At 33.7% G+C, this 23268-nt stretch overlaps 2 protein-coding genes and 1 non-coding gene across 3 annotated transcripts; 1 reads left to right on the forward strand and 2 right to left on the reverse strand.

Annotated features, from left to right (window-relative positions):
• Nucleotides 1-427: 427 nt before the first annotated feature.
• TRNAK-CUU (transfer RNA lysine (anticodon CUU)) lies at nucleotides 428-500 on the reverse strand. Its single transcript has one exon. It is a non-coding gene; the product is annotated as a tRNA-Lys (tRNA).
• Nucleotides 501-3387: 2887 nt separating this feature from the next.
• LOC143627491 (DEAD-box ATP-dependent RNA helicase 18-like) lies at nucleotides 3388-8190 on the reverse strand. The gene is made up of 11 exons (XM_077097293.1): nucleotides 7703-8190; nucleotides 7059-7295; nucleotides 6731-6979; nucleotides 6558-6637; nucleotides 6355-6460; nucleotides 5521-5634; nucleotides 5324-5422; nucleotides 4889-4978; nucleotides 4713-4819; nucleotides 4483-4626; nucleotides 3388-3878 (listed from the first exon to the last, which is right to left on the reverse strand). Exons 1-11 carry the CDS (start codon nucleotides 7982-7984, stop codon nucleotides 3608-3610), a joined length of 1779 nt encoding a protein of 592 aa, XP_076953408.1. The 5' UTR covers nucleotides 7985-8190; the 3' UTR covers nucleotides 3388-3607.
• A 4714-nt stretch (nucleotides 8191-12904) lies between these two features.
• On the forward strand, nucleotides 12905-20687 carry LOC143625239 (uncharacterized). The gene is made up of 10 exons (XM_077095648.1): nucleotides 12905-13175; nucleotides 14783-14825; nucleotides 14980-15033; nucleotides 15109-15172; nucleotides 15249-15305; nucleotides 15392-15495; nucleotides 15972-16010; nucleotides 16132-16220; nucleotides 16310-16388; nucleotides 20577-20687. Exons 1-10 carry the CDS (start codon nucleotides 13012-13014, stop codon nucleotides 20685-20687), a joined length of 804 nt encoding a protein of 267 aa, XP_076951763.1. The 5' UTR covers nucleotides 12905-13011.
• Nucleotides 20688-23268: the final 2581 nt, after the last annotated feature.

Below are 23268 nucleotides of genomic sequence, written 5' to 3' on the forward strand. Positions count from 1 at the left end.
GTGCAGAAGGTTTGTTGATTAAGAGATTGAACTAAAGCTAACATAAATTGCAAATAAAATTAAGAAAATAAACACACAAAAATGCAACATATCTAAAATCGGTTAGTAACCATAGAAAACAAGTAACCACTTCCAGGTTTGGTTTGTTTGTTGATTGTTTAACAAGATGTTTGATATAAATATTTTAATATAAAGGCATGACTTACGGTTCAATAAACATTCAAATTTTTACTACAATTCTCACTAATCAAATTTGAACAGATAATAATCCAATTTTTTTTTTAACTAAAATCATGGATTTTGGTGGCCACACAATATATAAAAACAGACAAGTAGTTAACACAAATACATAATGGGTCAGGATTGCTTGAACCCGCCATAATTTACGGAACTAAACCCCACGAAGTAACAAAAAAATTAATAAAGACGCCCACCGTGGGGCTCGAACCCACGACCACAAGGTTAAGAGCCTTGCGCTCTACCAACTGAGCTAGACGGGCTTTTGTTAGCCAGGGGCATTGAAACCTTTATTTTCATATATCAGCTCAAAGTCCATTTCAGGTGTGGTCTGGCTTTAGTGATTACTGCTTTAGGATGTCGACTGTCCAATCGTACCTATTTAGTTAGACGGGTGGTGTTTATGTTAATCTAATAATCCAGCTTAAACTGTTTAGATAACTTTTTGTTAAATTTTTAAAAACAAGTTGACCAAGATTAACATAATTTCTAAAAAAATAAAATAATATGTAATTTAAATTTTTTAAAGTACTAAGATCTAAAAAAATGCTGGTTAAAGAGGATCATTGACGTGTGTGTGACAAGATTTTCGATCAGGTTCAACCCACAAACAACACTAGTTTCCATGGAATTATGGAAAGATCAATGGAAAAAGATTATCTAGACTGTAATCAAACAAAAAAATATTGTCATTCAAATGACAAATAAAATAACAATATGGATTCTAAAAACGTACTTTAACCAGAGGGATCGATGAGTTTAAACTATTTAGACACGAATGTATCGATGTTGGATCCCAACAATGATTCATGTGATTAGTTCTTATGGAAACTAGAAATCAAAAACTGCATGTGCATAATAGAAGAAATTACCTCATGAATATAATAAGATATGTAACATGATGAGACCCTTGAATGTCTTCACTGATCTTCAAAAACAATTACGTACGGAGGAGTTGAATTGGTGATGTATGAAATATTATTCAACACAAAATCTGGATTTTGTTCTTCATGCTTCATTGGATTAGCATTGAATATATCGAAAGAAAACTGGCCACGACCATTAAAGGGGGATCCACGATTTGGAATGTGAGGGGGGTGGGGGTGGGGGTGGGGGGGGGGGGGGGGGTTTCATGAAATATCCATCTTCTTATCCTTAAAAAAAGTCAACCGCTTACATAGGTAACTTTTTTTCTTTTTCTTTTTTACCTTTGTAACCACTTTTTTACGATGTTAACGTTGGGCTATTTCACTTGATAGAGACGGCTGTCTTTTAAAGGGGAGGTCCTAGGTTCAAACTTGAATAAGAGTGTAAAAAACGCTACTTCTTTACCGTGATGACATATCATAAATACGAATAATTTAAAATAGAATAAAAATATGGCTCTTTACTTCTTCATTGTGATTAAGAACATTCTAAGCACGTCCCTTAAATTTTTGTGAGTGAATTTTGCAAATTATAGGATGGGGTTGTGAGTAAAGTAGAAGAGAAAAATTAGTAATTGACAAAATGGCAAAAGACGTCCTTTATGTTTGAACGTTTTTTCAATAGACATCCTTTAGCAAAAGACATGGCAGAAAACGTATTTTATGTTTCAAATTCTGTTCACGTTACATCCTTTCGCACTAACCCAGTTAAATTTTTTCGTTAAATATGATCATTTGCTTTGCACATGAGGGCAGTGTAGTAAATTCACACATATATTAATAATTAAAACTAAAAAATATATATATTTTAAAAACATATACTCTCTCTCTCTCTCTCTCTCTCTCTCTCTCTCTCTCTCTCTCTCTCTCTCTCTCTCTCTCTCTCTCTCCTACAATAATCCACCATCATCACCAACCCCATCTTCATACAGAACCACAACAACCGCCGCCACCATCACCAACTACACAACCATCTCCGGTCACCTGTTGTCGAACAGCGCCACCACGCACCACTGTAGCCGCCGCCACCACCTTGAACACCATATCCCAACACCACCGCCTGACCATCCTTTTAGTTTGCTGCTACCACTTCTGAATTGGTTAAAACTAATAAAATGCCCCCAACTTATAAACCCTATAAACCATTCAAATAAAAAATATGTGTTCGTTAACAAAGAATTGTGATTAAAACTTTATGGCTTCTGTTCGGTATTCAAAGACGAGTAGAATGGTGTGATTAGCTTACGTTGATTTGATCAATCGGTGACCGACGACTTGTTTTCCGGCGGCGTGTTCTCCGGCGAGGAATTCAAAGACGCTTTAATCCATGAACCGCGGTGTTCTCCGGCGGCGTGATCTCCGGCGAAGATGAATGGCGTGTTCTCCAGCGGAAACTAGTTTTGGTGGTGATGTAGATGACGGGAGGAAATTGTGGCAATGGATGGAAAAGGTGGGTGGGTGAGAGAGAGAGAAGGGGGGTTATTGTATATTATTTGTTTTATTAAAAAATAAAAGTATTTTTTCAAAAGGCCAAAACTTTAGTTTAATTACACAAACAGTCTTTAAAGGGGTAAAATGACGGCATTGCCCTCATGTGCAAAGCACATGACCACATTTAACGAAAAAATTTAACTGGGTTAGTACGAAAGGATGTAACGTGAACGGAATTTGAAACATAAAATACGTTTTCTGCTATGTCTTTTGCTAAAGGACGTCTATTGAAAAAACGCTCAAACATAAAAGACGTGTTTTGCCATTTTTTCTTAGTAATTTTTTGTAAATTTTAAGAATGTTTTGTTGCCTCTAGTTATTATTTAATATTTATATAAAAGTGTATTATTTAATTAAACATGAGATAAAAATGTAATGATTTTGTAGTGTAATTATAGAGTCTAAATACTCTCTGTTAAGCATAACTTTTAACACTATTATGAAATCTTATCCTTAACTGCACTAATCATATAACTCAACCAAACAATAACAAAAAGATAAATATGAATCCAAGTAACCACAATTCAATAAACATTCCATTTGTTTTAATACTGATCAAAACTGAATACATGAAGTTGAAGGTCTATGAAAGAGTTGTGACACAAACGTTGACATAAGTTTTTTGAGCTTCTAAACTATAAATCCTGAACACTAACATAAACAGAAGTAGAGCATGTCTATGTTGGAAGTACACCTCACAGATGGTTTTGTGATTTAGATAAAACTAACAAAAACCGAGACGCGTACAAACCCGATTCACTTCTTCTCTTTCCCATAAATTAATCCATAAAATTAATAAAAAAGATACTAATGACACCCTCTATCATACTCAGTTACTCACCACCTCAAAATCGATCCGATTCTTCTCTAACCGCTATCGCATCGGTACTTGTACTTTTTACACCCAACCAAGCATCTTCTCCAAGCAAATGTACAGCTGGTCAAGCACAGTATCAAAGTAAATCCTCAGTTCCAGTTAATTTTGCATACTCGTCTTCATTAATAGCACCTTTTTTAAGTTTCTTCAGAAGCCGATACTCTCTAGTAAGTTCTTCATCATCCTCAGCTGACTGTACAGCTCGTCTTTGCTTGGCTGTTCGCTTCTTCATGATAATTACAGGTTTCTTCGCTTTATCTTTACCCTTGTGAGTTTTTTCTTCTTGCTGCTTCACTTCTTTCTTCACTTGCAAGTTTTTCTTTCTTTGTTTCTCTCTGTTCTTATCCCTAAACAATAAAAATTTGAGTACTGGAAAATACAAGTCCAAAATGATGCATAAATGTAGCGCAAATGGTCCCTAATATCACATCAATGCTATTAACTACTTTATAATTTGTAAATGATAGAAGAGAGTAAATCATAAAAAAGTTAATTACACAATCACATGGATGGTCCATGTGGTATAGTCATATTGTTAGTATGGTTTTTTAATTTTGAGAAATTGCATCTATTGTTACAAAAATATTTAAAATGTAACATGGATAGTCCTTGAAATGGATGAGCGTTAGTTTTCCCGATTAAATGCTTGTGAAATGACTATATTACCCCTTCATATTGAAAAGTTTATATAATACATTAATTAACAAAGATGAGACACCTTTAAGAACTAATGTATTTTATTTTTAATACAAAGGAGTATAAAAGTCAAAGCACAAGAGCATAACCTGGTAAAACTAATGGCAATTCATTTCAATGACCATCCGAGTTGCATTTTTAAACAATTTGGAACCATAGATATGCTTTCTTAATATTTGGGACCATACTTGCAAATTGCAGCATGGATATATCACAGGAACCATCAGTGTATTTAACTCTAATAAAAAAACTTACTTGAACTTGATCTCCTCTAAATTTAAATCTTCAACCGCAATAAAACCATCAGTAGAAAGTGAGTTTTGCTTTACCTCCGACATTGAAGGTAACTGTAATAAACCATATCCCATGCCTAATTTTCCAATCTCTAAATCTTTCCATCTGATTATATAAAGTAAAAAAGATCAGACACAAATAAAAACATGTACATCACATAAACATGTGAGAACTAAATTATTAAATATAACCTGAGAATAAAATTGCAGTGGTGTTCTTTATAAGCACGAATGTAAGATACAAACGCTCTTAATCCTTTTTCCATTACATCGCGATCCTTTTGTGCAGCGGCACGCAACTGAACACCACAATTGTGTTTAGAAAACGAGAGTAAAAGGAATTTATATAAGTTTTTAGATATACTTACATGAGGAACGACATCAAGTGCCTCTTCAGAACACATACTCTCTTCTATTGGAATCCTTTTAATACGCAAAAATTCTACATAGGCTTCCTCCTATAAGAAATCAACCAATATAAATAATAGCTACAAGTTGCAATTCAAATATTTAAATTACAATGCTCAGTCCAACCCAGCTCGACTAGACATGTTTAGTCACGTATTAAAGTTTACCCATTTTAACCAAACCTGTTTTGCCTAGGGGTGTAAACAAACCAAGCTCAGACTCGAGCACTCATAAGTTAAATGAGTCGAGCTCGAGCACTTGTAAGTAACATGCTCGAGCACTCACAAGTTAAACAAGCCGAGCTCATTGAAGCTCAAACTCAGCACACTTCACAGTTGCACCCCTAATCTTGCCACCTATAGTAAAATGAATGAACAAATATTAAGCTCAAAAACCTTTGGTAAAAGAAACACAACGGCACTTCCTTGTCGACCTAATCTAGCAGTCCGTCCAACTCTATGAATGAATACATTAGGATCCTGAGGTGGATCATACTGCAAACATATAAAACATTAGTAAATGACGTGCATCCAAAATCCTAAGTTTTTATGCTAAAATGAAATATTAAGCAACTGGTTGAAACAATTTTAACCTGCACTATGCAGTCAACGCCTGGAATGTCAAGCCCACGTGCTGCCACATCAGTACACAGAAGAATTCCACCCGACAGAGATGTAAATGATGCTAAAGCTTTTTCCCTTGCTGACTAGATAAGATAATATGAAGTTAAAAAATAAGATATTATACAACGTTGTTTTTCAATAATTAACTGGTTATAAATGTTCATACTTAGATTCATTCTCAACTAGGGCTGTAAATGAAACGAACGTTCGGCGAACCTTTCATGGCGGTACGTCCATTTACGTTCATTTGTTTAATAAACCAATGAGCATGAGCATACAATGCGTTCGTTCAATTGTGTTCGTGAACGGTTCAGTCATTGAAGGTATTTTATATTTTTCTTTCTTTTTAAAGTCTAGTTAATGCATGGAGCCGAGGGTCTCGCTGGAAGCAGCCTCTCTACTGCTAAGAATAGAGTTAAGGTTTGCCTACATCCCACCCTCCCCAGGCCCTACCAATAGCTTTGCTATGGGTGGGATTTACTGGGTACGGTTGTTTTGAGTCTAATTAATAATACTAAAAATTGAACTTGTTATATCTATTAAGTTTTATTTAGTTTATTATTTAAAATTGTTGATTCTACTTTTCACATTTACATGTGTTCATTTATGTTTTGTTTGTTCGTTTGTATTCGTTGATAAAACTAAAAATGAAAACGAACTAAACCATTTCCTTATTGAACAAACACAAACAAAAAGTTCCGTTCGGTTATGTGTTCGTGAATTGTCAGTTTGTCAGATAAATGCTTAACGAACGAACATAAACAAGGTCTCGTTGGGTTTGTTTACATCCCTAAAACTCTCACCTGTTTCATCTTCCCATGAAGAGAAATTAAAGACAACCCTTTTAATGCAGCAAGACGTGGAAGTACAACTCCAAAATAATCCACACATGCACAAGTCATAAAGTACCTGCACATAAAATCACATTTCATAAATCATAAATACCTAATTTTATAAAGTTCAATAAACAGTTTGTTTATCAAAAGCATATGATAAACGCACTCACACTATCATCTTTTTAGATTTATTCTTAAGAAAGAAGTCCACTAACTGTGACGATTTCTTATCCGCTTCACATTTAATAAACTGCAATTTACAACATCACAAAACCTTTTAACATATGATCATAATATTATAGGAAACAATTTCTAAAATATGAAACTTTATGTGCATACTTGCCTCAATATGAAGGCCAGAAGGTGTTTTTGAAATTTCTGATGAAGAACAACCTAATGATTTGGTTTCTGCACGAACTTCAACCCTAACAGGATTTCTTAAACCTGCTTTTGCTAATTCTTCAACAGCTTCAGTTTGAGTGGCTGAAAACAAACCAGTTCTTCTTAGCTTTGGTAAGCAAGATATTATAGAATTTATCTGCTTCTGAAATCCCATATCCAGTAATCTATCAGCTTCATCAAGAATCAAAATCTGTAAACACAAAATTTTGGTTTTGATTCATTTTTTCTAATGGAAACTACAGTTTAAACAGTTATAAAACTTTAAATACCTCAAGGTTACGAAAATCTAAGATATCCATTCGATCCATGATGTCGTGTAGTCTACCAGGTGTGCCTATTAGCAGATTAACTCCTTCATCTTCTATCTTCTTCATGTCTGATTTAACTTCTGTTCCTCCAACAAGGAGTACAGGCTTAATATTTGGAAGTGATGAAATGAATGGTTGTGCAACATGGAATATTTGTGACGATAACTCTCTTGTTGGCGATATGATGATCCCCAAGACCTGCAACAATGGAGCACATAAACCTTAATCCACCTAATTTGCAATTTTCTAGGCTGTATAATTATTCCTCGAATATTAACAACAATCGCATTCACAATCCATAAAAAAAATCAACTTCGCTACAAGCTACAACATCAACTTCATGATCAGTATTCCATTAATAAAATCAATAATTTGGGAGCTCGTTTAGTCATCAAAGCCAAGCTCAATAATTGTATGGGAGCTCGTTTAGGCTAATTAAGCCTTGACTTTCTATGTATTAACTTCACACCCGAACTCGAACCGAGCTTTAGCTCATTTAAGTTACTACAAGAGTTCGAGTCTAACTAAGGCTCACTTAAAAGTTTTTCTCAAAATATATAAAATTAATTAAATATAAACAGCTCACAAGCCGAGCTCAAACAAACCTGATGAGATTTAACAGAAGACGTGCGGCGGAGTATTTCAACGAGCGGAACAACAAACGCTAGGGTTTTACCGGAACCGGTAGCAGCGTCAACGGCAACGTCCTTGTAACCGCATAATAAAGGTATAGTGGCGGCTTGAACCGGAGTGCAGAATTCGAAACCAGAACCGGATAAGGCGTCTAGGACTTGGGTGGAGAGTGGTGGATTGAGGTCGAAGAATCGAGTATCGGTTAATGCACGGTTTGGATTTGAAGGTGGTGGTGGTGAGTCAGGTGATGCCATGGTTGTACGGACGTAACGGCGGTGGTAAAGAAGGTTAACAAGGGTTTGGGGTTATGTTTTTATTAGAATCATTTTGGTGTTTGAATAGTGTGTCAATATGGATCCCTATAGTTTAGTGTTTTTGATTTGTAGCACTTGTAGAATAAAAAAAGTTTTAACTAGTTTATAAAGTTTTGGGAGTTTAGTTGACATGACTGTAAATATTTTCCTTCGGTCTTTGCATGTAGTTTGTGTTTTCTTAGATCATCCGTAGTCATCAAATTGTGATGACGTTTTGAAGCCAAAACGCCGGGGGTACAAACCACCCTCCCCCCCCCAAATTTTTGTAACAATTTGGGTATGAACTTTGTAGATATAACAAGGTTGGAGCGGCGTTTTGTGTGAGAGAGATGAAGGAATAATTAACAATTGCAAGAGAGTTATGGGTATTTTATCATTACACCTGTTTTTTGCAAAAAATTGAAATGTTGATCGGGCGTTACATGGCGTAAAACGTCTAGGTGGTGAATTTCAACTACGCACGGTCTTATGGAGTCCTTTTGTCAAGGTTTACAACATCAACGAACTAAAGATCTACAACATTGATTATTCACCTTCTTTCTTGCTTAGATTTAGCGCGTTGAGCCATCAGCGAGCTCCGTTAGTAAATGAGTCAAGTTTGAGCTCAAGTTTTTAGTTTGGTGGGTGGTTTCAAGCCTCACCTAACTAGCCCGTGTATTATTGAGCCAAGCTAACCCTGGTTCGACTCAATTTAGCTCAATAGCAAGTTTAAACCACATGCTATATACCAAAATAACTAATCATGATATGGACATAATTCTTAGTGGTTTTCATGTCATTAAAATATTTTGATTTGTCGGAATTTACTTATCACCAAAGAAAAAATAAGAAACGCCAATCAGATCGTGTGAAGGCGCTCTTGGATAATTAATTATTCGTATTTCATACAATAAAGAACTAAGAATTCAAGGGGACAACGCCCTATTAGTAGGGCTTCAAGGGAACGCCCCCCATTTGGGGTCCAAGAGCAAAGACCCTAACGGGGCCTCATTGTTCAACCAACTAGTAGTGCTCATGGTGGATTAAATTTCCATTAACTTATTGAATAGTACTATTGAAAGTTGATTCATATTTGTATGGTTGATGAAAATTGCATGGAAGCTAAACGTCATTCGTAAACGATTTTCAGTGTTAATCATTAGTAGCAATAGTGGAAATTTGTTCTCAGTGGTAATAATTATTAACATAACTATTTACGAGGCATGAGAAAAGTAGGATGAGGACAGACATTTATTCTATCCTAATAAAAAAAAGTTACTTATAGTAAAATCCCAAACTCCAAAACTTATTTTATGTGAATAGTATAATGATCCAAACAAAATCAAACAACCACGTACCATACAAAAATTAATATTAATAATGATAGCAATAAGCTATCACTAGCAATCAAATTTCCTTTTTTCTTTATAGTTGTTGGGTGTGGATTTTTATTCTTGGAATTGAGCTTAACTTAATGATATTGACTCAAGCGGTTATTCTGAGGAAGGTACGTTGACTAATTCAATTGTCCTATATTATCTAACTGTTTTGCAGATAAGAGCACGTGTTACATATGTTTATGAGAACGTGGATTGCAACGGAATATAACTTGAACTTCGTCAACCGACAAATGTGGAAGCTAACGGCTTGTTGAAGAAATAGTCTAGTGTTTCCGGATTTTTCGGGATAACAATTGTAATCTTTTATTATATATTGAACTGATAATATCATAGGTCACACACACTCTTTCACTACTTAGCTACTATAAATCACTGTAACACTTAGCTTTCGATATTCAATCAGCTCCAACCCTTGTAACCACTTGTTTTCGATATTAATAAACTTGACGGTGATAGTTTTCACCGTCTGGGGGTTTTTTGTGCCGGCGATCATAATAATCAAGCGTTAATTCGACCAAAAGTTACGTTCATAATCCTTAACCGAAGCAAATTCGACTAAGGATTAAGTTGCAAACTCTTGACCGAAACGAAGACTATTATAATCAAGGGTTTTTTCCCTCGTGATCATATCTTTGTGTCCGATCTATTTACAATTTAGCACCTAGCCTCACGCACTAATTTGATCAAAAGTTAGTTGTTAATTTTTGACCGAAACAATAGTCATGGTGTTATTAGACATAATAAACAATTACATAAGTCTTATTTCTCACTTTAATAATATTGTAAAATTGAAACTTATGCATATAAATAAGGGAATACTCTATAGAATAGTAACCAACTTTGAAAATTGTTTCAATTAGGTTACTGAGAAAAACTTTTGTTCCCATCAGGTAATTGAACTTTCATTTTTGTTCTAATCCTATATACTTTACTTGAATAGCAGGTAATCTGGGTTTTTTTTTAAAACAATATAATAAATATATCTTTGAAAACACATGATCCATTCATATCAACTTCATCTCCAAAACCATATTACCCTATCTTCTTCAATCAACACTAACATAATGTAATCCTATCAGTCCTACCTTCTTCTTCTTCTTCAATCCACCTTCCATGTGTGCTACTCGCGATCTTCTAGAACCGTTTACATTACTTATGGGTTGCTTTCCCGGAGTTCCGTTGTAATTCCTTGACCTCCGGCACATAAATCATATCATGGTCGGCAAACGCCTCTTCGTTGTGAAAGCTTGTTAATTGTTCCGCCTTTTTGTAGAAGTCGTCATTAGACATCTTGTTCCAAAAAGCTGGTTTTGAACCATTTATGTTACAGTTATCATCTACAAAGGATTTTGAACTAGGCGAATCCAACGAAGACGACAACATGGCTTCAATACCAATCGAACAACAACAGGTTTGTTTATTTTATCTTTACTTCTTAATACGTGCACACCAACCGCTCGATAAAATGCCATGAGCCAAACACGCGCACCTGTCTCGCCAAACCCATCAACCCGTTCCTTATTTCTATCGATATTTGACAGTATAGAATGACACTAAGTACTATTGACAATGGTTATATGCTAATGATACTTATTAGGAAGCTCTAAAAGCTTCCCCTGCCACAAATTATAAATCGAAATGAAAATCATAAATCGGTCAAACTAATGGGTCAAAAAATCCAAATTAATTATACTATTAGATAACAACAAACTAACAGGTCATGATCAACAAATCGATCAAACATATCCAAGATAACATGCTAAATAATACTAAAAGGATTGTATATCCACCCGTTGTCATTTGGTAAGTCATGTATACACTTTTGACCCGTTATGAGATTAGTACGCATCTTGCTGAAAATCACTATTTTATTCACAAATAATTCAGAAACCTCATCAAACGTTTGTCAGAAAAATCTATAAAAATTATTGAAAATCAACTTTGATGTTAAGTAACTTCTTACAAAAAAAAAACCTAGATTACTTGCTATCCATGTAAAATATATAGGATTGGAACAAAAATGAAAGTTCAATGACCTAATGGAACAAAAGTTTTTCTCAGTGACCTGATTGGAACAACTTTCAAAGTTGGATACTATTTTATGGTGTAATCCCAATAAATAAATGTTAGTGGAAAAATTTTGGGATCTATTTTTTGTAACTATATAAGATACGAACAAATAAGCATGAGGTGATAATCATTGACTTTTTTCATATAATTAAACGAATTTAACAAACTTATAAGATGAAATACTCATTAACACACAAAATAAACAATAACCTCTTTTAAAATGTGGTATACTTTTTGACCAAGAAGGTGGTGGGTACTGGGTACTACCAACCTCCTTTTAAAATATGATATACTTTATAAAAGCACCTTAGAAAGTTTCTATAAACCTTTTCTATCTTTCTATAAAACAAATAATAATCATCTTCAATAAAACTAGCATTTTAATTTTTAAGGATTCATCATGGCCAGCCAACATCACGAATTTCAAAACAAAATGTTAAATCAAGAAGCACTTTTAGCCGAACATACTAACTTGAAACTTCACCTTACAAGATCTAGTCATTTTTTTATAAATAACAAACAATTAAATTTCAACATACCGTACGTTTTTTTAACGATCAACGAATCATTCACATGGGTTACTGATTAAATTCATCATATCAGGATACACTCGTCTTTCTAAATTTGGGAAAAACTCTCACCTAACGCCAACACCGTGAACACTCGCCCGTATGCACGATAATTTGGTGAGATAAACACGTTAAATTAAATTATCTAACTAGTAACTAAACATCGCTTACTCGCATAGTCCCTAATCATCACCTGATATCACTAAACTGAATGCTGAGTGACAGTAACAAAGCACGAGACATGAAATTAGATTGGAATTGAAATTAATTCCCTTAACTCCACGGCTCCACCACCAACTCAAATAGACACTACCTCCCTGTTCTTAAGTTTTTTAAAAGGGTGGAAAGAAAAGTAAAACTAATGATAGTTAAAAAATGGATGTTCTTGTGTTTTTTTTAAGATGGAAAGGAAATGAGTAGGATGAGTTAGGAGAGATTAAATTAATGTATTTTCCCAATAAGTTATCCTCCTAAAAATGAGATGATTAATAAGGATAACTATTTTTTAATATAGTTATCGTTTTCTTTCCTCTAATTTCCTTTCGACTCAAGAACAAACCTAATTGAAAAAAATTTTCGCTCTTCCCTTCCCTTTCTTATCATTCCATCTACTTTCCTTTTCTTTCTTTGATTAAAAAACTCAAGAACAAGTCGTACAAGTTTTAACTTTTCAATTAATGTTTTAAACTTTTTTTTACAGTAAAATTAAAACTCAATTATATCGAACCGACTGAAAGAAAACAAACACAAGACATGAGCGCAATCACTTTCAAACACAACTGTCTGTCAGTACTCGTGCTCATCACCATCATCATCATCATCATCATCATCAACATCAAACAAACAAACGGACCTCAAAATCCACGAACAGCATTTATCTGAAAATATGATCCTCGTATCATAACAACAACAACAACTCCCTTCGATTCAACCTCAAACCCATCGCCCAATGTACTTACAACGGTGTTTTCTTCTTCTTCAAGTCATCTGTTTGCTTCCATCGATATCTGCTGCTGTTTGCGAATACAGCATCACCGATCATAACAAGCTCTACAACTACGATTTAACAGCTTCTTCTAAACAATATCCCCATGGCGTACTCAGTGAAGACGGGTAAGATGTTTGTGTGAATAGGTCTAACTTGATATGTTAGTAGTGCGAATAATATATGCGATTGGTTAACTTTTGGTGGCGTAATAATCGGGATATGTTTTATTTTCTTAAAATTGGGATTTTTTTAGGTCAAACTGATGTTTTAAATAACTAATATTATTAATTATTATATAATTCTCTAACTACTTAATTAATTAGTTACTAATATATGTGATAAATTCTTGAGTTTAATTGGACTATTATAAAAATTAGACCAAATATGAGATATTTCGAATATCATTTCCTTTTTATAGTTATGCCCTGCTTGGGTGCGCGCATATAATGTGTATATGTGTGAACCCTCAGGTGGGCTAAAGTGAAATTGCACTAATTTTGACGTTATTTTACTAATCTCGTGAAAATAACGTTAAAAGTGGCGGAAGGTTAATCAGGCATCATGTGGTAGCTTTGATAGCCGAAAGACAAGGGTACATGCACCAATCGGCCGGTGTCCCAATGGTTGAGTGTTATGTGCCTTATGTCCAAGGCTTGATGCAAAACTACCATCGAGCTGGGGGTCTCACCGGAAGCAACCTCTCTATTCCTACGGGGTAGAGGTAAGACTGTCTACATCTTACCCTCCTCAGACCCTACCATAGCTTTGCTATTGGTGGGATATACTGAGTACGATGATGATGATGATGATTTCCTTTTTATAGTTCTACACTATTTAATTTTGTATTTTTAATGGTATAGTAAGAGCTTTAAGCTATGAATCTATGATAACTATGTAAAGGTTTTCGTCGATTGTAATATATATTTTGTTTATTATGTTTTGATGAAATTTGTTGCTTACATTTCTATACGTTGTTTATTAAATGTATTTTTTTTACCGGGCCCATTTTGGTTTGACCCGTTTTACTTTGACCCATTTTAACTTGACCCGTTCTAGGTTGACCAATTTTGACACCCGCTGACTAAAATTCATGGACCCGCCACTGCGTGCCACGTATGAAAACAACTTTCTTTTGCGCCTTGGCTCGGTATTCTATAGCTTTGGTACATCTTGTGTATTCTACAACAAAGTTCCTAACTTTATATCAAGCGTTACAAATTAGAATAAATTATGTAAACAACTTGACCATTTAGGGTATGTTTGGCATGAAGCTTTTAGGAGCTTTTAGGAGCTACAAGCTTCAAGCTTTTAAGAAAAAGCTCCTACTCAATTAAAAGCCTTGTTTGGTTCAAGGAGCTTGAAGCTTTTAGGTCAGGAGAAAAAGCTTAAAGCTTCTACTAGTAGCGTTTAGAAAGAGCTACAAGCTTTTAGTATATTAATTTACTGAAATAACCTTCCAAAATAAATACATTTACTATTTTTGTTTATAGTTATGCCCATTTTAGTAATTTTATACATTTTATTAAAAGCTTCAGCTACTACTCTGCCAAACATCTAAATATATCTAAAAGCTACAGCTACCAGCTTCCAGCCATCAGCTTCTAGCCACCAGCTAGCAGCTTCCAGCTACAGCTAGTTTTGCCAAACATACCCTTAATGTGCATTCTTTTTAGTGATAGCTACTTTTTGGCATACACCACTAACCATGTAGTTATTTAATAAATTGGTGCAGATATTACAAGGTTTCATCTAATGGGACTGCGGTGTGGTTTCAGGTTGGCTCTACCAGGTTACATCTATCATTATTTTAGTTTTTTTTTTTAAATCTTTTGTCACATTTATAAATAATTCCAAGCTTATATTTGACCATAGTTTCACGAGATTGGTTTGACTTAAAGTTGACTTTCTATCTTCTTTTGTGTTGACCAGCTCTGCGAGTCCATGATTTTCAACCATGACCCGCCTAAATGTTTTGATTGTTGGGTAAGTTTTGTATTTTCTAATCTATGCAAGTTAATATATATTATCATGATGATTTGTTATTTTTACGCTTTACAGGAATGTGGTGGATCAGCTCGATGTGGCATGGGCTGCAGTGCACTTATGTCAAATAACATAAACGGTATATTCTTTATAGAACCTTTATATATACACCCAATCTTATACTTATATATGTCTTCTTATGTGAATACGTACAGGCTATCCGTTATGTACTACTATCGGGCACACTTCAACCACCACCACCGATCTTATTGGTAATATGCAGTATTTTACATGAAAGGGTTATTTTTGTATTGTTACATATAATGATGTTACTAATTTTTGGTTCTAAATATTGCAGATAAAGCAAGTCCTCATATGGGCGTTGTTGTTAAAATGTGGCATAATAGTATGGTGAATTGTTCACTTTCTGTCTCGGTTGTATGCGATTCAAAGCAAGTTGAAGTGAGACAATTTTCATTTGCCCTCTTTATTATTATTGCATGAAATTCTTATTAACTAGGGGTATTGTTAAAGTTACGAACCGTTGAAGCTGACCAAACTGCCCAAACCAAAATAAGTCAGCCGACGGTTTGGAACTTGGAACCGTATGTTAAGCATTTCTTATTTATTAATTATGTAAATGTATTATATTCATGAACCATAATTATTGTTTTAAAAGTTTAAATACAAACTACCATTTTTGAAAAACGGAAAACGTTTAACACCGCTAAAACGACCAATCTGGCAGACCCATTTAACCAGAAAAACAGAAATTTTATCAAAATCGGATTCATCGGACCGTGAACACCCCTGAATTATTATTAAAATCATGGTCAATTTCATAAATTTTAAGTAGATCTATTATTATTTCTGTACAATTTTAAGTAGATCTATTTTCATTTTTTCTAATCAGCTCTTAAATTATCTATTCTTTACAGGGTCCAACAATACTAGAGAAAGTTGGCCTTTGTGATTATGTGAGTCAATGAATCATGATTTCAATTACTTAAAAATTAGTTCTGTAATGCGCGTGTCAATAATTTATGGAATTAAATGTAGTAATGTACTAAATTGTACACAAATGTTTTATATACACAGGCTACTCAATTGAGGCATCCATCTGGTTGTGCCAACATCGTATCATCAAACAGCAACGGTTTGGGTTGGTTTGGTACCCTTTTAATCATGTAAGGCTTGTTATATAACCGAGCATATGAGTTTTTTTTTTCTTCTTTTTGTCACTTATTAATTTGTCTTAAACTATTTACTCTCTCAGAACTTTGGTTCTCTTTGGAGGTTATCTAATAGCCGGAGCTGCTTATCGCTATTTCTATCTTCACATTCGTGGTATAGATGTAAGTTTCCCCACACGCTTATTGTTTATTATGCAGCTCTCGTGCGCGTGTGCACTACTACATATATGTTAGCTTAGAAACGGTAATATGGTGAGTTTGAAGCAGTTTTTAACCGCTTTTATGGAGCTCGCTGTTAATGGATTTTTTGATCACTTTGAAGCGGTTTTGGAATTTCCCTTGAGTTTAAAGCGGTGCATATTTTAAAGCGGTTTCTTTGTCAAAACCGCTTCAAACTTTGAAATTCTTTTTAGCTGGCATTGTTTTACAAATTTATTTTATCTGCCATTATTCCACCTACTATTTTAATAATTATTATTCCTTAGCTGCAATTTAAATCACTTTTAGCTGGATGAAAACTGCTAAATTAACATAATTATGCAACGAAAAACGTTGCTTATATTACCAAAATCATACAAATTTTCCGAACTCGACAGTACAAAAACTATACAAATTTTCCGAATTCAACAATATAGAAAACATATAAATCTAACTTAACGTGGGGCTGCCTAAAACAATCAATCAAAAAGCAAGCGGCGGCATTACTCTTATTATCGTGTTGTCAATCGCGAACGTAGCCAATCCCGATTCTTGCCAAATCTAAAAACAAATAAATAAAGTTAGAATAACCCGAACAAAACCACAATCTTATGTATAAGAACCCGACAAAACTTAACAAAAAACAACTCAATCCAAAACAAACCCGTAAACGAAAGCCCGTAACAAAAATGCGGACGTTTATTTTCACGTTGCCTCTAAAACCGGACCCAACTCAAACACGTCGAACCCCGAATAACCAAAACATACATTCTAACTAATCCCAAATTACTAGAATACCCTTGATAACCAAAGGTAATCTAACTTAATGTTATAGAAATATTGTGTGCACATTAGCTACAACTAACAAACCCATATAAGCAATAAAACACAAACTAATGACCATAGTATCACATGAGTATAAAGAAATTTTAAATGTCGATAGCTTCAAATATTAGCTATTAGCTAATTATTTTTACTTTTGAACACCAACAAAATAAGTGTTTGGGTTTTGTTTTTAGAATAAAACCCAAACAACACAACACAAGCCTGAATAACAAACCCGACTTGTGAGCTCAAATTAAGCGCAAAACAAACCTAATATACAGTGTACAGATAAAAATAAAATAATACCGGTACATTGTACAAATAAATATAAAATAAAATAAAAACTTACATTACAAGCGAACTTAGGAAGCGGTTGAACTCGATCAACTTCCAGATTGGCTCACTAAAACAACAAACAAGTTGTTATAATATAAACACACGCATATATGTGTGTGTAAACGAGCTTAACTTGTTTCAAGTTGTAGCTTGACTCGCTTGTTATTTACTAATATATTTATACACGATTGTAATTATTTTTATATATTTTGAGAACAAATTGAAACGAGGTCGTGTAATTACTTAACCGGGCCGAAGCTTGGCTAGACCTCGACTAGGTCATGTAAACGGGCTTCCCATACAAGACTCGAGCTCGAATAAAGCGCAGCTCTGTTTCGAGCTTTTTATTGATCCGAGCACGAGCGGCTCGGCTCGTTTGCACCCCCATATATTACTAAAGTGAAATGATTACAAGAGTGTTGACAAATTCATTATTGTCATATTAACGTCATACAAATAATCAATATTGTTAAATTGGTCGTCTTGAGGCGAGACGTTATCATTGTGCCTTGATGCACTATGACCCGGGCCCTTTCTCGAGTCACTCGCTAATTGGTGGGATGACTCGGAGTTTTTTAATCTACAATTAAATAAATAATATATATTAAATACTAATAAGAATACCTTAACTTGTTACCATTGTTTTTCCCACTCTCTCGTTGGAACTTCACTATTAGCAAAGCAAGGTGATACGAAATCCTTAATCTTAATTCTCCTCCAAACCAAGTAACATATCCGCAGGCAGTAGTAACCCACCCTCGTTAAAAAGTGAACAATACATAAGTAAATAGACTGACTTTCTTGTAAGCATACATCTATCTATCTAACACAACTTGGTAAACAAATTTACATTTTCGATAAATCAAGTTAATAGAAAAGAGAACAACAAATGGCAGGCATATTCACAAACACCTTGCGGGCATTCACATGTATTAAATAATTGGAAAACCTACAAGCTAGGGACCAGATGCCTAAACAACTCCAAATAGTTATTCTAACAAACAAATAAAAATCTCCAATAGTTACCTTTTCTTGAAGTTCGGAGAAAATGCTTCAAATCGATGGCAGGGTTTGGCCAGTGAAGATGAAATTGATGGCACGGTTCGTTTAGGGTTGGCTTTGTGGAGATGAAGACAATGGCGGGTTAGGGGAATAGAGAAGCGGATGGCGGGTGTTTGAGAGATTTGGGTTGAAAGATTTGGGAAATGAAAAGAGAAAACAATGGCTGGTTAGAACTTAGAAGAAATTGGCGGTAAATGAAATTAGATGATGTAATTATTATCATTTACTTGACGGTTTTCGGCGCAATACAATGAGTATTTGAAAGCAGACATTGATACGGTTTTGGGTATTATAGCTCGTTTGAAATCATATAAATCGGTCATCGGTTTAATTATACGGTTTTGGGTATTATAGCTCGTTTGAAACCATATCAATCGGTCATTGGTTTAATTTTACGGTTTGTTTTTCTTTAACTTTCGGCCAGTTTCAACATTTTCAAACTATAGCGATCGATTTGGTGTGCAATTTATACCAAAACCCGACTATATGAAACCGGATTGGACCGTAAATGTTCAATGCATTTGGTTAGTGGTTTCCTGTAAAACAGTTTATAAAATACGTCAGCAACACATGACTTATGCAAATAATTTTAAACCACTTTTCGACATCCGTTTTTTTTTATTCTAAGCTCCCTGATCCATAAAAGGAACCATATTTATTGTCCATTGAAGGTACCCCATAGAAGGAACGCATACTCATTTATATAATATCCGTATAAGGAACGCTAATAAGGTTTACGGTCCTTATTTACGCTATCACATATCGAGTCTAGGTCCAAAAGAAGTTTAGAAGGATTTGTCATCCTAACTTACTATGCCGGACGTAGATCTCACATACCATTCGTGTACCTGCTTACACATACCTCACATCTACGATAATTACATCGTAGCATACAAACACTTTAGGCGTTCTTCACATTATTCATCTAACAATCATGCTCCTTGACGATACGTGCAATATACGAAGATTGTTCACGTACCGACAAGCATTCGTTCATTACATTCATACATTCTATCACATATATCATATATAGCATACACTTACCACTTAAGTTAAGTGTATTAACATTCACATTGAGTATGCACACAGCCCCGAAAACATAACAAGGAAATGGGGCTAGAAACTCACTTGAACTCGGTTCCTTTCAGAGTTAATGGTAACTCCTTTCTTTTAACTGGACACATCTAACTGTATAACAATTACATGGATTGGAGAAGACATGTGAATTAGTTGGTATTAAAATTGAATGGAAGAAAATATCCTTATCGAGAAGGAGAAGCACATGCAGTCGTTTCATTGGTATTTTGAAATTAAATGGGTTTGAAGCAGTGGAAACATGGAAACCGCTTTTAACATGAAACTTTTATGTGATTTAAATTTTTTATATAATTTTGAGCAGGTTTGAAGCGGTTTTTGCTGTTAACCGCTTTAAATACAAAAAATGAATCGCTTCTAAATTGCAGTTTTGTAGTAGTGGTATGTGTAGGGAGAGGTTCATTACCGAAAACTAAACTACTTTGTTCATAGGTTTTTTAAACTAATGTTTCATATTTTTAAGAACTTTTACTTCTTACATTCAAATGTCTATTAGTCTATGTTATATAGTTTAAAAAACCATTAAACTAATTTGTTAATAGGTTTTTTTCTCTCATTTTTTAACATCTACGGTCTACCTACACATGCGTAGGTACTATAAATAAACAAAATTTGTTTTAATGTTTTTTAGAATGTTAAAGCGAGATGAATAAACATTGCATTTTAATCATTTTCTTGTACTTACAAATTTTTTAAAGTTGAAAAAATAAATGATTTATTTTGTTCTTGTAAAAATTATCTTCTCTCCCGTATATATGTGTGTATAATTAATTATATGTATATGTATGTGTTATATTGTTTGGTCTTTCTTAACCATTTTATATATCTCTTCAGATTATACCTGACTTGGAATTTTGGGCTAGCTTGCCTCATAGAGCAAAGGCGATCCACTATATTTTTAAAACCTTTTATAAGTTATTTAGAAAATATTCAAATAATATATAAAATAGTTTGATATCTAATTATGGTGGTTGATTTTGCAGAGTGCATTTATGTCTTTGGTTAGAAGATTTAGAGGACATGAGTCACATAGCTCATATACTTCTATGAAGTTCTGAGCTATTCATGATTTTATCGGTATACTATTTGTACTTTATCATAACTGTATTTGAGTTGTACAATGCGGATTTTATTTTATATCTATCTTCTCTTGGTGACAGTTCATCTGTTTTTTGATAATATTTTTATATTTTTATAGTTAAGTGGCGCCTTATGTAGATTATTTAATCTACTATGTTTTGCTATTATAGTTTTACCCATTATTTCATGTTAAATGTAGTTTACTTCTATATTTTCATATAACATCTTATGTTATCTGATATACTAGTATCACTTGCGGTGCGGGTAGAGAAAGGCTTGCCCTAAGTCCTAACGCACCCTCTTTATACCATACAAATAGCTTGTTATGATTGAGATTTTAGCTTGTTATGATTGAGATTTTGTCGGGTATGTTTGTTTCTTTACATGTACTACCGTTGATCACCTAAAACCATCATTGTCAACTGTGCTAAACAATCTTTAATCTTCCACATATCCTATATTGATCTTGAGTTTGGAATACGTTATACGTGTTGAGCTAGTGTATCCACGTGTTAAGTTCCTAGTGTATCCACGTTGAGTGCAAGAAAATTAAAAGAAAAAACCAAAAAATAAATGTATAATATTAATACCTTTTCATACCAAAAGAAAGCAAACTAAAAGAATTTTTAAAATATTAAATGCTTTTACCAAATACTGATGTGATTCCAAAAAGAAAAAGAAAATAAAAAAAAAACTTTAAAAGAACAATATTAAAAAATCTCTACTAATATTTATACAAAAAATAAAAAAAAATTGTTAATAACTAAAAAGAATATATAAACTTTAAAAATACTGATTCGATATCCTAAAAACAATGATTAACATAAGAAAACTTAAAACATGTTTATAAACTTTAACATTTAAGAAATTAAAAAGAAACATTTATTAAAGACTAAGATTTGATAAGTATATTGAACAAAAAAAATATTAAGAAAAACATTTTATTTGAAAAATGAAACAAAAACGTTAAATTAAGAACATTTAATTCGTACTTCCATTTTCAAGTTCATGGATGGGATATGGCTACCGATGTCCATATCCACTTGTTACCACTTATCAACCGATGTCCATTAATTATCCATTTGACCTTAACTCGTTCCCACCATATTCAAGTGCATATCCATTGGCATCAGTCCATTACACAACGATTTTTATGTTAAGAAAAAAAAGGGGAGGCTCGGAGCGTGTGCGAGCCGCACCATCGGCTGTGACACATAAGTTTCGGGGGCATAAAAGTTTTTATACATATTACATATATATGTTTTTTTGTGTTAAAAATAAGGTTATTTGCAATGGTTTATGAGATAATTACATGCTCAGAATGGTTTCTGCTTATAATAAATCGATTGATAACAGTTTTATCCATGTACATTAGCGAATAAAAACTTTTCGTTAAGGCCTACGGGTCTTTTTATTTTGGCTCGGCCGAGGTATTCAAATTCTCAGAGACGGCCCTGAATAATACTATGATACTATCTAGATACATATTTAATACAATTCAACATTAAATAAATTCCGACTTCCAAAAACATATAACAAAACTGTCAGGATTTAAATGTTTCTGCCAAGTCAAATGAAAAAAAAGCCTAACGAGTAACGAATTATATGACTTAATTTTTTTAAACAAAGATTAACGTTAAAACAATAAACATAATAAAAATATAATATAACACAACACCCAATACAAGGCTAAAGTAACAATAATAAATTATGTTAAATTGAGTGCATCAAGAAATTAAAAAAGGTAAAAAAATAAAAATAAAACATACCTTGGCGACCAACGTTGGCCTATTGGTGGAATCGACGATGGCTAATGGTGATTGACGGTGGGGGGCTAGGTTAGCTTTCGGTTTCAAATTGTTTCTCCATAATCAGTTTCAAGTCGATTAAATTTCGATTTGATTTTCAGGTCAGTTCTGTTAACCGATTTATTTGTCCACCTCTAAAAGACAACACTACACAAACATAATAACGTATAGTGATTTGGATATATATTAAATAAACCATTTTACAAGTACTTCTCGAATCTTGATACTTAAATCATAATTCTTTTTTCTTTTGTCTCTAAACCAATATAGATTAGCATTTCGTAACTTTCGAAAGATCACTATTCTTCTCTATATTCAAGGTTATCAAATATCTTTTAAAGCTTCTACTTAATCGTGGTATAACTAACTCCACAACTATGGTTTCAAGTTCTCCATGTTTAAATTACTCCCATGTTCTGAATCATCGTTCACCGTTTATATGAATCTCATTTGTATGTATTTAGATACCCGTATAACCATCAAAGGCTGTTGAAGTTATTGAACTCCGAAATTTAGAATTGAGAACAACGAAATGCATTCCCTTATAGCAGGCAAAACATACGTTGATAACCTATTTTTTTGAGTCGACAACTAAGTAGAAATCTCACCAATGTAATGTAGCTTTAAATTCAAGTGAA

This window comes from Bidens hawaiensis, unplaced genomic scaffold, assembly GCF_021521415.1.
Source record: "Bidens hawaiensis isolate Kalapana, Puna unplaced genomic scaffold, B.hawaiensis_p1.1 tig00000458_1, whole genome shotgun sequence".
NCBI lineage: Eukaryota > Viridiplantae > Streptophyta > Magnoliopsida > Asterales > Asteraceae > Bidens > Bidens hawaiensis.